Source organism: Entelurus aequoreus, linkage group LG08 (genome assembly GCF_033978785.1).
Source record: "Entelurus aequoreus isolate RoL-2023_Sb linkage group LG08, RoL_Eaeq_v1.1, whole genome shotgun sequence".
NCBI classification, from domain to species: Eukaryota; Metazoa; Chordata; class Actinopteri; order Syngnathiformes; family Syngnathidae; genus Entelurus; species Entelurus aequoreus.
In genome coordinates, this window is record NC_084738.1 from 21,950,635 (window position 1) to 21,965,845 (window position 15,211).

The 15,211-nt window shown below is 37.7% G+C and overlaps 1 protein-coding gene across 1 annotated transcript in view; it reads left to right on the forward strand.

Moving 5' to 3' along the window:
• Positions 1-15,211, forward strand: part of LOC133655638 (epidermal growth factor receptor kinase substrate 8-like protein 1) — a 26,180-nt gene continuing 10,969 nt past the window's right edge. Inside the window, exons 1-11 of the mRNA XM_062055976.1 lie at positions 1-41; positions 5,595-5,643; positions 5,718-5,876; positions 5,940-6,089; positions 6,165-6,244; positions 11,204-11,316; positions 12,175-12,221; positions 12,292-12,415; positions 12,481-12,569; positions 12,642-12,716; positions 14,827-14,975. Of these exons, the coding sequence (XP_061911960.1) occupies positions 5,614-5,643; positions 5,718-5,876; positions 5,940-6,089; positions 6,165-6,244; positions 11,204-11,316; positions 12,175-12,221; positions 12,292-12,415; positions 12,481-12,569; positions 12,642-12,716; positions 14,827-14,975 (1,016 nt within the window). The 5' untranslated portion in view covers positions 1-41; positions 5,595-5,613. The remainder of the gene's footprint in view (positions 42-5,594; positions 5,644-5,717; positions 5,877-5,939; positions 6,090-6,164; positions 6,245-11,203; positions 11,317-12,174; positions 12,222-12,291; positions 12,416-12,480; positions 12,570-12,641; positions 12,717-14,826; positions 14,976-15,211) is intronic.

Sequence of the window (15,211 nt, forward strand, 5' to 3'; positions counted from 1 at the left end):
TTTAATTTTTAGAATACAGAATTGGAAGCTCGTCAACCTGGGTAAGTTCATATGAAGAGTTACTTTGGATATAGACACATACAGGGATGCCATAATGGAAGTCATTATGAAGAAATGGTGCCCATTATATGCTTTATTTCAAAGACACCCCTGTTAGTCATATGTGATTTGACTGTCTATCCACAGCTAAATTGTTGTTCCTATGCTGCACGTATTTTTGCCTCCAGGGTTTGTCACCTGGGGATTATCTGAAATCTTGAAGTCCCCACCCACACTTAACTTGACACTAAGTCAAATACATGACTTTTTCCGAGCACTTAGCCAGTTTGCTGATGTGTTTTTGTGTTATCAAGATCTTTCATTCTTTATAAAGTTGTTTTTTTTGGGAAAAACAATAGGAATGTAGTGTATTTTGGGGGCTATTCAAACCAACACAACATACTGTCGACTGATTTTGGCCTTTGTGTGTGTGATATTGTTAATTCCAGTACTGATAATCCCGAAACAGGGTGGTGGATAGTGAGATACTGTAGTGCCGTCAGACTGGTTGGGGCAGCTCACGGGGGGTTAATCTCTTGTCACGGTATCATAAATAGAATGGAAAAAGGTCACAGCTGGAAAATTATGCTTTTAAAAATGAAATATCAGGTTGATTGGCACGTGATGTCACCACAAAAGCGTACTAATAACTATAGAATAAGCAATGGAACCTACTGTGACATAGCAAAGGGTCTGGCTGCTCCTTTTAATATGAGCCATCAATTCAATACCAAGTACAAGGTTCCGAGACGACACCTGGAAATTGTCCGATTGGCCGAAAAAGTTACATCTGAAAAACCAAAATGTCAGACTCTCTGGGTGTTTTACAGCACAGCATCTTCATTGCTTTTTGTGCGTCCTGTCAGGATGAACGTGCGTGCCTAATATGGTATTACACATTTCAAAAGGTGGTGCGTTATATGTGCTATTAATACGGATTTTTATTTTCTACAGAGCGATTTCGAGCCCTAATTACATGTACAACATAGGTTTACCTGGCAGATGTATTTTTTAATTTGTGGCATGCATCGGTTACATCTTTTTGTTTTTAAAGAAGACCTAACATGCAAAACCGCCTTTTCTTACCTACAGGTACTTGTTTTTCTGTATTTGGGCTCTGCCCCAAAAATGTGAACTCACCAATGGAGTCAGTGCGGAGATATTTATAAAACAATCTTGCCTTCTTTCATACTTCCTCCAAACGAGCTGTTTGGAATTTGACCAATTTATGACAATTTTCCAACATATGACATCAGCGGATTATCCAGATATGGTAAAGTTTTACCCGAAGATCAATGCCCGGGGCCTCTCTTGTAGTCAATAAGTTCCTCCTTTTTCCTCTATTCTCATTGTGGGGCAGATTGGCTCGTACATGCACATGAATCCTACGCTGTCGCCATGTTATTCAACCAATCTTGCTCATATTTTACTTACAAACGCACGCACGCACGCACGCACGCACGCACGCACGCACGCACGCACGCACGCACGCACGCACGCACGCACGCACGCACGCACGCACGCACGCACACACACACACACACACACACACACACACACACACACACACACACACACACACACACACACACACACACACACACATTCTTGTATTTGTTACCTTCTTGAGACCTCTGAAAAATGCCTTACCCTTTCTATTATATACAGATTTGTATTCACAACATTAATAATATATACATACTATGCAAATATAAAAAAGCTTGTTGTGAAAAATGAGTTGGAATTTCACAAGAAAAAGGTCACAATTTCACAAGGAAAACTTAACACTTTTGGCAGTATTATAATAAAAGTCGTCATTTTACTCAACGCAAGTCAAAATTTTACAAGAAAACTTTAAAATGTTGGCAATTTTATAATAATAATTGGAATTTTACTTTGAAAAATTATGGCAAAAGTCATAATTTTACTCAAGAAATGTCACTGTTTTACAAGAACAACATAAAACTGGCAATATTGTGATAAAATTCAGAATTTTATATGACAAATGTCACCATTTTGCAATGAAAAGTAATAATTTTACATAAAAAAGTAATAATTTTATGAGAAAATATTGCAATATTAAAGAAACAGAATGAGAAATGTTTCTAAATTTTATAAGAAAAAAGTTGACACATTGTGAAAAAAGACTGCTATTAGTTCATTTTTTGTTTGTAATTGTTTTTTAATCTTCATTCTTTACTTCACGTTATTACAGTATGCCTCTATAAACATATTTATTGAATTTTTTTAAATCAATGGTTATTAATATGTTGACCAGAGGGGGAGCACTTTTAAAACCAACACACAGTCAATTTGAAAACATTCTCTATTAGATGCAATGGTTTTCTGTATTGGGACCATGATTTCGGTCCTAACTTGTTCACCGGTCCTCATATGGAAGGTACTTTTCCTTGTTGTCTCAAGAAGGGTGGAAATACAAGAACACACACACACACACACACGCTTGTTGGTCCCAGCAAAGTGTGTACCACATTTTGTGGTGATTTTGCAAAACCCCATAAAGTTACCGTACATGTTTTTTTCAAGCGGGTTGAGTAACTTATTGTCCATCCAACCTTTGTGGTTTCCAATGTGGCATATATTTGTCTGAAAAATACCAGCACAGGCAACACATTGGAGGTGCACATTTTGACAAATGTTTACCCTTTTATGTGCAGTAGTTCAGCAGTAGAAGACTCACATATACATGATGCAATACCTATAAAAACATACCACTGTGTGAAAGTAGCCCCTTCCTGTTCCCCCTACATATAGGGCATCTTCAAAGGGAGTACAGCGGTACCTCAACTTACACGCTTAATTGGTTCTGTGACGGAGCGCTTAACTTGAAACACTTGTATCTCAAATCATTGTCTCCATTGAAATCTGTAAGATGCAGAGATGGCAAGCTTGATGCAGGAAAACATGACTTTTAATGTCAAAAATTAAATGCAGGAAAACAAAAATCAGGAATCAGGAACCAGGCAAACAGGAATTAGGAACCAGGAAACAGGAACCAGGGAACAGCTCACAATACTCCAGCACTGACTAGAGGGCGAGGCAGGTATAAATAGCAGCCGGTTGATTAACACCAGGCGTGGCCAGGCTGCCAATCAGCCGCAGGTGAGGGGAAACAACGCTCAGGGAGACAAGCAGGAAACTGAACCAAAATAAGAGCGCTGACAGGAAATAAAACACAAACACAAAGGAAAAACTAAAACATAACCAACCTGTCAGTGACAAGCCTGACAAAATCAATTTAATTGATGCTTAGCCCCGCCAAAACAATTGTAACATGCTTTTTTAGAAAAAAGTAACTTTTAGATAGTATTGTATAAAAACAATACAATAGAATATACTACTAACAACTACAGTAGTTTTATGAAGTAATGTAAAAATAATGTACAGTATTCAGTTCACCTTAGGGAGTGGACTTCTATGGTATCTTCTTCCAGTTGCTTCTCCGTCAAACACACCATGAGCAGCTTCTCCATATTTTTATGGATGGACGTCCACCATTTGGATATTATTTTAACATTCTTGGCTGGCGTCAGAGTCACTCTGCTTCAGATTGGGGCAGACCAGCAGTGATACACTCCAATTGCTTTGCCAAGTCGGTCATGTTTTTGATTAGATTAGATTAGTTTATTTTAATGGGGACAATGCAATTTCATAAAACACATGACTACACATGGTTAAACAAAAGCCAGAATTAGCCAGAAGGCTAGTTTTCATCTGTAGTCCCCTGGCCATAATGTAAAAAATGCAGTAAAATTACAATTACAAAAAAAAAAAAAATAGAAAGAGAGAGACAAAGAAAAAAAGCACACAATTTATATACAATATGATAAAAAATTAAATACAACATCACATCATAACATTTATCTTAGCATCAAAACAGGCTCAGCTTTTAGGCTGTAGGCTTTGATAAGCCACATTTTCCATTTTTTGGTGAAGGCCTTGTAAATTGTGACCAGTTTAACCACCTCAGGTACTGTTTTTTATTCAATATATATAATCCACTTCTTCCCAGCGCTGTCCTTCAGAATCCCTTTCCATCTCTCGCTATAAGCTATCAATGAGTAAGACCAGATGTTTTGGGCGGCTCTTACGGGGTCCACTGTTGTCATTTGCTTGTAACTCAAATTTTTGCTCACAACTTAAATCAGCAAAATTATCTCAAACACCAATGTATTTAGTTACAGCGGTTAGCTTTTCTTTAAACATTGTGATTACTGTACGTCACCTTAGGATCTTCTTTCATTTTTTTTCCCCCATTTATTTCAGGCAATGACATTAAAAAAAAGTACAAAATTGACAACATAATAATATAAATTAATATAGTGTAATGTATAATAATAATAATAATAATAATACCTGGGATTTATATAGCGCTTTTCTAAGTACCCAAAGTCGCTTTACATGTTTTTCTGAACCCATCAATCATTCACACCTGGTGGTGGTAAGCTACTTTCGTAGCCACAGCTGCCCTGTATTTTATGTAATGCATAATTGTCCAGTTTTGCCTGAAAGGGAGTGGGAAGAAGATAATTTATTTAATCCCACCCCCAGTTCTCCATTCAGTGATTATTCACATGAGTTTCACTCTTACTTTGTTCAAGGATTATAATACAGATGATGTATCATAGTGGCATTACCACAGGTAACAATAATTATTACGCTGTAACAATAATTTGTATCAACAATGTAGGAATAATGAATATGCCAACAATGGTAATAGACAACAAAGCAATAATAGTAATAGACAACATAGCAATAACAGTAATAGACAACATAGCAATAATGGTAATAGACAACATAGCAATAATGGTAAGGAAACATTGAGCACATGTTAACACTTTGAGACAGAGTACAGCAGCAGGTCAAATTAAAGACCCTCATCTCTATATTTGAACCAGACCCCATGTTTGTATAATAGTTTAAATTGATTAATAGTTTGGCATTGCTTGTATTGTAAGTCCAGTTTGTTCCATAGTTTTACTCCGCATACAGACAAACAAAAACATTTACGAGTGGTTTGAGCTCTCGGCAATAAGAAATATCCAAAGCCTCTCAAGTTATGAGCCTGCACTCGTCTTATAAAAAAACGTTGTAGATTAGGTGGCAATAATTTGTTAAATGCTTTATATAAGATTATTAATGTATTATATTTAACAAGGTCATCAAATTTGAGCAACTTTGATTGCATAAACAGATTATGAGTATGTTCTAAATAACCAACGTTGTGAATGATCCGCACTGCTCTTTTCTGTAATATGATCAGAGGATGAATTGTGTTGTGGTAAGTATTCCCCCATACTTCAACACAGTATGTATAGTATGGGAGTACCAAGGTGCAGTATAGAGTACGGAGTGCATTTTCATTGAGGTGTAGTTTTGCTTTGTTTATAATTGAGAGGCTTTTGCAGACTTTGACTCTGTGAAGTCAACCAGCTTCCCAGAATTGAACTGTGAATTTTCAATTGTCGATGCCAACAGGAACTTTTTGTATCCCTCAGTCATATCTCGTGACATTATAATTATCTTTTTATCAGCAGCGGATGACACATCAGCATGACAAACATTAGGCGGTATTTTGTCAACGTGAGTCTTTACCCGTGGCAAGCTCTCCTACCTACGCCACACTGTGTATTTGACGGTGTATTTTCCTCGAGCAGCACTTGCTCACCTTCTCCCTCCAGGATGGGGAAGTGCAGAACGTGGAGGAGGCCCAGTCCCGCCTCCTCTTCCTCGCTGAAAGTGACAAGCTGTGGAGCCAACAGATGCTGCTGGATGTCGGACCAGATGCTGTTTATCTGAGAGACATACAAACCAAAGTAAGTCGTTGGAATTAAAGGTACAATATGGCAAAGTGAGATTGATTGCGTCACCTCATGCAGGAGGAGATAGAACAGTACTCCTTCGACTCCATCTTCCGCTGCGAGGCCGTCAACTCGGAGGAACTCTTCCCGTCCCTCCTCCTCCTGGTGAGCCAAAGCGCTAGTGAGAAGAAACCGGACATTCTCTACTTCAGCTGTGAGCCGGTCAAGGTAAGCTCCGATAAAACCTCACCTCATAAATGCAAAGTGTCTTTAAACGTGGACTTTTTTTTTCCGTTCTTGCAGGCGGAGGTCATCTGTGACAACATCACACAGGCCGTTTCCAAGTTTACCAAGACCAAACAGACCATTCAGGATCCAATCAGGTACAGTCGACGTCACAACATTGTCTGGGGGGGGGAAAGAATAATAAGTAACTTCAAAATAAATGGCATGTGTATTAAGTAATACATAACATTCATTATCACCAATAGGTGATTGCATTATGTACCGCCTATGTGTCAAAGTCTGGCCCGAGAATGAATTATCTATGGCTCCATCCATACATCCATTTTCTTCCGCTTATCCGAGGTCGGGTCACGGGGGCAGCAGCCTAAGCAGGGAAGCCCATACTTCCCTCTCCCCAGCCACTTCGTCCAGCTCCTCCCGGGGGATCCCGAGGCGTTCCCAGGCCAGCCGGGAGACATAGTCTTCCCAACGTTTCCTGGGTCTTCCCCGTGGCCTCCTACCGGTCGGACGTGCCCTAAACACCTCCCTAGGGAGGCGATCGAGTGGTATCCTGATCAGATGCCCGAACCACCTCATCTGGCTCCTCTCGATGTGGAGGAGCAGCGGATTTACTTCGAGCTCCTCCCGGATGGCAGAGCTTCTCACCCTATCTCTAAGGGAGAGGAAACTCATTTCGGCCGTTTGTACCCGTGATCTTGTCCTTTCGGCATAACCCAAAGCTCATGACCATAGGTGAGGATGGGAACGTAGATTGACCGGTAAATTGAAAGCTTTGCCTTCCGGCTGATCTATGGCTCCCGGGATGATATTTGATTAGTATTAGAACCGGCTCGCAGGCCACAGCTACCTGCTGCTCTTTTGCACGCACCAATACTGCATCAGTGTTGGCGCTAGGAACTTGATGGGGACCCCGTTTTGAAAACAATTGATAAATGTATGCATTATCCTGTTATATCTCACATTCTATATTGTGTTTTGAAAAAAGGTTGTCATAAACATTACTTAATTCAAATAATACAAAAGAAAACAACATTTTATGCCTATGTAAATGTATCCAGTTATAAACATTCATTCACTTTCTTCTTTCCTTCATGGATTTAAACTTTACAGCTGCCGGTATTTTTTTCCATATTTTTATTGTAATATTTTCAGAATGTGTTTGTTCTATTTTTGGCCAAAGTAAGACAAAGAAAACAATCTGAAGTTGTCTTTATTTTTTAGTTTTAATGCCATGATTTTAATAGTCCGGCCCGCGTGTGCACAGATTTTCCTCCATGTGGCCCCTAAGCTAAAATGAGTTTGACTCCCCCGATGTACAAAATAGGATCAATTATGTCCCAATATGCTTTTTTAAAATATATTATTAATATTTATTCATTTCTTTTAACACCTTCCTTTATCTGACACAGGGTGTGAACTTAATACAAACATTTAAAAAGTTAGAGTGTGAATGAATGGTTAGTAAAAAAAACATAAAGAACGGGTAGTATCAAATATAAGTTTTCCGTGTTTCTTTTCAAATATGTTGAATTGTGCAAATGTAACCACTTAGGGCACGTTCAAAAACATTCAAATCGTGACTCTTATTTATTCCAATTCATGATTTTGAAAAATTGATTAAAAAGAAATGTTCAAAATAAAAATAAACTTTTTTTTCAATGACTCCATTTTTTTACAGCCATCTCCACGCTTATCCGCTGCGCTTACACATCAATTTAAAACAAATGTTTGATTCCTAAGAATCAATTAAAAAATATATGTTTTTCTGCCATCTCTGCAGTTACTCGCTGCGCTTATAGGTCAAATGTCTTTTTTATTTTATTTTTATTACTAATTGTTAAAACGTCGCTTTTAGGCCATCTCCGTGCTTACTCACTCCGCGTATAGCAGTGGCCCCCAACCTTTGTAGCTGGGGACCAGCCAACGCTTGAAAATTTGTCCCACGGACCGGGGGGGGGGGGTGGATTTTTTTTTTCATAAACAAATACAATCATGTGTGCTTACGGACTGTATCCCTGCAGACTGTATTGATCTATATTGTGTTTTTTATGTTGATTTAATAAAAAAATTAAAAAAAAAAAAATTTCTTGCGCTGCCAATCGGTCCACGGACCGGTACCGGGCCGCGGCCCGGTGGTTGGGGACCACTGGCGTATAGGACACACGTCAATTTTTTTTATTTTTAAGAATCAATTTTAAAAATACCTTTTCTGTCCATCTCCATGCTTACTCACTGAGCATATGTCATAGGTCAGCAGCCAAGTGGAGCTTTTGAAACCTGTAACCTGTTGTGCAAAGTTTTTATTATCATTTTCATACCAAATCTCATGTTGTGAGAATCGGTTTGAATCAAGAATTATTGAATTTTAGAATTAATTCTGAATGGAATCATTACCCCAATAATTGGAATTGAATTGAATCATGATTTGTTGTAAGATTATTATCTCTAGTAACCATATGATGTTCATTAATGTAACTTGTTGACATATCTAAAAACAAATACATCCTAACCAATCTTTGCCGTAACACTATACGGCAAAAGAAGCATGGGATTTCTGCCAAACTGTCAAAGGTAAATACAATATTAGAAGTTAGAATTAAATGTATTTTAATCAATTAATTTTAATCATTATTTTTATTCATAAAATTTAATATTTATATCTTATTTTAATACAAATTAATTTTATTTAAGACATTCACTTATAATAACACAAGACGGCAAACGAAGCATGGGATTTTTGCTAAACTGAAAGGTAAAGATAATATTGAAGAAGTTAGAATTTTATGTATTTTTAATCATAAAATTAATTTAATATTATTATTATTTCAATACAAATACATTGAAGACATTTAATCATGATAATACAGCGATTATAATAACTCCACGGCCCAAAAGCTGTCAGGAAAGGTAAATATAACATTGAAAAAGTTAGAATACCATACCATACCAACTTTATTTATAAAGCCCTTTAAAAACAAGTGCAGTTGAAAAACAAAGGGCTGTACACCAGAAAGAAATAGAGGCAAAGGACAGACTAAAAAATAACATTTAAAACAGAAATAAAAATACACATTGAAAAAGCAAATGCAAATTACCCTAAGAACATTTTGTTAGATAAAAAACAGTTTAAAAGTTAAACAGTTAAAAAGCATAAAAGCTAAAAACAGTTTAAAGTCTCATGCTGGGTTAAAAGCCAGTGAATAAAAATGGGGTTTAACAAGGGTCTTAAAAATAGCCAAAGAAGGGGCCTGTCTCACATAGAGAGGGAGATCGTTCCAGAGTTTGGGATCCGCAAGGCTCTGTCCCCTCTGAGCTTGCACTTTGGTTTGGGTACCTCCAGGATCAGCTGATCAGCTGACCTGAGGGACCGGGTGGGGGCATAGAGGTGGAGCAGCTCAGACAGGTACGGTGGGGCAAGACCACGTAAGGATTTAAAAACGAGTAAAATAATTTTAAAATGGACTCTAAAAGACACAGGCAGCCAGTGGAGGGAGGCTAAAACAGGAGTAATGTGAGAATTAAATGTATTTTAACCATTCTTAATAAAAAAAAGAAATATTTTCAATTTGATTTCAATAATATGGCAAATATAACACTATATGGCAAAAGAAGCATTGAATAAATCAGATTCTATTTGAATCATTAATGTTATTCATAACATAATTTTTTTTATGGACAAATTCATTGTATGTAAGACATTCAATTATAATATTTATTTTTAAATGATAGACACGTGTATGTATCAGTTATTTAAAAAAAACCCCGAATGTTCACTCGATTATGGACTTCTTAACATTGTACAGTCTGAGCCCTAATAGTTACGGTAGTTTAACGCTGAAAAATAGGTTATAGTTTGGTTATTGATTACATAGTCTTTAATTAAAATATTTAAATATTATATTATATAACATTATATTATTCTGATTTTTAAAAAAAAATCATTTGACAGCACTAATTACTGTATAATAACTATTATATGCATTAATTCTTATACATAAGTAAACTAAACACAAATTCAAACAAGCAAAAGCTTTATAAGGAACAAATGAACAAAAAAGTGTAATTATTTTTTATTTATTATTGAAAATAAAAGCATGTAGGACTTGAAATATCCATACACTATATTATCATATCCCCAGATAGGGGATAGGTTGATTGGCAACCCTAAATTGTCCCTAGTGTGTGAATGTGAGTGTGAATGTTGTCTATCTATCTGTGTTGGCCCTGTGATGAGGTGGCGACTTGTCCAGGGTGTACCCCGCCTTCCGCCCAAATGCAGCTGAGATAGGCTCCAGCACCCCCTGCCACCCCGAAAGGGACAAGCGGTAGAAAATGGATGGATATATTATCATATACAATTATTTTAACAGCATATTTTAATGCACTTTTTAGACACCTTTATGGTACTAAAATAACTGCTTCATCATGACAAACTAAAACAAATGATCAATGTGATCTTCTTTAAAAAATATTTATTGTAATGGCTCTCATGAGGTGTACCTAATGTTGTGGCTACACCATATTCTTTGGGGTCAGTGAAACCCAAACAAAACAAGCCACCACCTCTCAACCAGTTTGCTTTCCGCCTTTCCGTGTCACCATTATGCTGAACCAAAGGGCGCCACAGTCACTAGTGTGTGTGTGTGTGTGTGTGTGTGTGTGTGTGTGTGTGTGTGTGTGTGTGTGTGTGTGTGTGTGTGAGGGAAAGAGAGAGCAGTGTAAACAGCTGACAGAGATCAAACCTGTTGTACCGGTTTGCACATAACTTGAGAAGGTGTGACAGAGACAAGTTGACCATTGTGGCAAAAAGGCAGAGAAGGAGCAGCAGGCGGGATGACCTCGGAATAGTGAAGGGCTGGCGTTTGGATACGGCTTACCTGCTTTTTAGGTGTTTTCAAGGAGCTGGGGAGGGAGCGTTGACGGGGTAAGATGAGACACATTACTTCCTGCTTGGGAGTCATTCAGAGAATGAATGCATGAGGACGGTTATGGCGTTAAGACACTTTCGTACTTTATTGTGTGTGTGTTGTGTTGACTTACAGTGCTGATTAAGCAGGCTATTGCTGCTGTTGAAAAGCCGTCTCTTCTTCCCAAAGGTATTCCCACGGTGGCGCAGATATGATTGACCCCTATGGAATTCCAAACCCACCTATTCCACATGCTCCCAATGCCCCGCCAACCAACCCCCCACCCTACCCTGGACGTAGAGGTAGAGGAAACCCCTACTTTGTCTTTTTCACCCTTGTGCAAGCTTAAAATCGACTATACACGCTTACTCTTAGGATCCAAAAAAAGGGACCCATTCATAAAAGTCAGCAATAAATCAATGCTTGAAATCTTTGAACAAATTCTGAGCTATCTATTAATGTGAAGTTTTTATAATTGTTTTGTTTTATGACCTTTTTGTCAAAAAAATGTTAAATATGCAATATTCCTCAAATGAGTTGTAGAGTGGAATATTTGAGGTTGTGTAATCACAGCCTTCGGTAGGTCAATAATTTGTTATGACAACATTGATTTTGATACAATAGACAGGTAGACAAAAAAGATTATTTTTACAATGGCGAGCTGCAGGCAAGATTTGGTTGAGTTCACACGAGCCTTACATGAATATCTGCCATGTTATATATAATTGGCCAAGATCATTTTCTTTGCATTTCAGTGGTTTCAAAGCTGTTGATCTCATTTACGCTTACCAAAGCTCTGAGAAAGATTATGCAAATGGTGGTGACAATTACACCAAAACAATATTTTCTTGTTTTTCAGTCGGCAAGATGAAAATCTATTTGGTTTTCCTGGAAGAAGCATGGTTATATACCAGGATTACAGTCTGTTAAAAATAGCAGTTATGATGGGAGTCAATAGGGCTGTGAAGAGTTCTTTAGAAAAAAGTGTGTATACGTTGCAATAAACATATAAAAACACAATTTTATTCAAGAAAGCGAGATTTCAGACCGCTAACCTTCAAACTGAACAATCATATCACATAAGGAATTTTGGGCCCTAGAGTTGCAAAAGGGTTAATACTAAATCAATTGTACTAATCATTCATCAATTCTCTTACCAGCAAACGGAGGCCCCGACGTCACCTTACTCCGAGCCGAGAGAGAAGTGGTACGCTATCTTCTCACGCGCTATCAGTCACGATACAAGCATTCTAAAAAAAGAGCTCTCCCTCCTTTAGTGCATCCTCAACCACTGTTTCGACGACATCGAGAACTTCATGTCCAAGCTGCAGCAGACGGCCGAGGCCGCCGTCGTGCTCAAATCGAGGAACAAGAAGAAGAAAAGCAAAACGAGCGCAGAAGGTAAGCTGGAGGTGAAGACACAGAGTGGAAAAGTGGATAATCGTGTGTGTTGTTGGTTTCAATAGAGGACCTACTCACCATCAGGGCCAGGCCTCCGCCTGAGCAGGAGTTCATTGATATCTTCCAGAAGTTGAAATATTGCTTCAGCCTGCTGGTTTGTACAAGAAGATGACATTATATTTTGTTTTGTTTGCTGGAATAAAGTACACGCGTTGTCTACTTCTAGGCTCGTTTGAAATCAGCCATATCCAATCCTTCATCAGAAGAGCTCGTCCATCATGTCTTCAAACCTCTGGATATGGTCAGTTTTTAACTTATTGATATTATGCCTCACTCTTAATAAATCCTGATATACAGTCGTCCCTCTTTTATCGCTGATCAGGCCGCGATAAATTAATTTCCATGTCGTAGGAAGTAATTATAAATCTAATATTTTCATATATGGAACATAAAAAAATGGTTTGCGACCCTCTAAATAGCTTTCTTGACATGAACGAACACCCTTCAGTCACTTTTACACTCTTTTAATCCAACATAGTGATGCTTCCTGAGGCTGAGCCAATCAGTGGCCACAATACTGAACAGCGCGCTCTGATTGGTTTGGTCTCGTCTAGCGTCCAATACTACTGTAGTATTGATATTTTTAGTTTATTCAGCTATTTTTAGGTTTGAAAATGTTTAATTTAGACTCCAATTTTTTAAAATGTTTTAGAAAAAAATTCTATAAAACTGCAATGTGGTGAAGCCACAATATTTGAAGTGTGATGTGGCGAGGGACAACTTTAGTATCCTAAAATACAAATATTGTCTATAATAATCACATAGTATTACCATATTTACAGCACTGGTAAATGGACAATAATCGTTCTATGTTTATTGCTGTCAATTAGAATTAGACTTCCTTTTATTGTCATTCAAATTTGAACTTAACAGTACAGATAAGAACAAAATTTCGTTGCATTAGCTCGTTGTGGTGCAGGATAAAAGAGCAATAAGGTGCAGATATTAATTAATAGATTACTGTACAGATAAATATATTGCACTTTTGCATATGCATCCAATTGCAAAGTAGTTGCTTCCAGGCCTGACTGTGCTAAAATAATATATGCAAAGTAGGAATTATGAATCTAATATTTTCATTGTTAGAGCATAACAAAGCTGTTTATGCCCATCTAAACATGTTTATTAACATATTTAGAGCCCTCTCGATATGAAATAACACCGACATAGTCAGTTTTGAACTTGTTAAAATCAAATTTCGCAGACATAATAATAGAAAATTAGACATTATGATTGTACTCACTTTAGGAGCCATGGGCTCATCAAGTGTTAAACACGTGAAGTATTAATATTTGTAGTTCATTTAGCTTGAAAATGCTTAATTTGAAGGCCAAAAATCCACAGTAGAGTAAAGATGACAGTAATATTACATTTAATTAATAATGTTAAAATAATTTGATAAACTCCTGGGTCAAAAACAAAAAGATGCTTGGAATAATGAAGAAACTTTTTCCCAAGGTCTTTACGGCACTTTGTCTTACTTTTTTTGTGTGTTTTATTAAGTCCAAGCGGAAATTCTGTCATGAATTTGAACGAAAATAGCACTGAGAATCATAATTGTAATTGCCAAGAATGTTAAACGCACAAGGAACGTGATTTACTGCTCTCACTCTGCAGTGTACACTACAGGGTGTATACGCGTTAGGTAAAGATGTCGTGTTTACACGAATGTGCTTATTTCCACCAAGGGTCACGCGCAGCACTTCAACATTTGGTTACAATATTAGTCATATTTCAAAATCAGCTTTGAAGTGCACTTGTCTTTCTCTATATGGGTGTGTTTCATTTCTTCATACCCGCGTCCCAGCCTTTTCTTTTATCTGTCATTCATGAACCCAGCAACCATTTTATTATACGTGTTTTCAAAAGGCAATCCTATAGAAATTGAACTTAGATAGTTTAGAGTAGTCTGTATACAGCTTTTAAAGTGTGTGTCGGAAAACTGTCATTATTCCCTGAACGAGGGGATCGTGTTCTTTTTCAGTATGTTACAGTACATGTTTGAATTAATTCATGTTTTTTATATTTTAATGAACCGCAGCTCCCCTGTGTCAGCAGCACTCATGCAGCCCCAGGCCAAGACAGTACCACCACTATGTATGACTGCTAGACAATAATGAGTGTGTGTTGACTCATTTTCAATGGATAGTAAATATATACTACTATACAAGCTGTACACTGACTACTCTAATGTAGATCAAAGTTTCATTCCTCAAGCACTGTTCTTTGAGAGCCAAATGGTTTCTGGGTGGTGAAATGTGTACTCACTTTTTGTGAGATGACAAATGTTAACTTTGTGAGACAAGGGCGTGTGTGAAGAGTGGATTTGTCTTATCTGGGTGTGTGTGCAGATGGTGAAGACAACAGGGGGGCCAGCACTCGGGGCCTCCGTGTCCAGCCCCGCCCTGACTACGGCTGCCGTGTCCCTGCTACAAGACAACCTGAACGTGGAGGAGAGGCAACTGTGGACGTCGCTGGGTCCCAACTGGACGCATGCTCGGTCAGTAGCGGCCATCACTTGTTTGTTATGACATGTTGTTAAGATAAGTCTTTACCATTTCTACAGAAGTGAAGTAAAACTGCACTTTTTCATACGTACCTTATTTGGCCAAACAGAATGACAACAATGATCTCTCTGGTAGTTTCAGATCGGTGTATATTTATAAAGCTTTTATTTTAACAAAAAAAATAGTTTTAAATACATAAAGCAGTCTTTAATAGGTAACAGTAATTTGT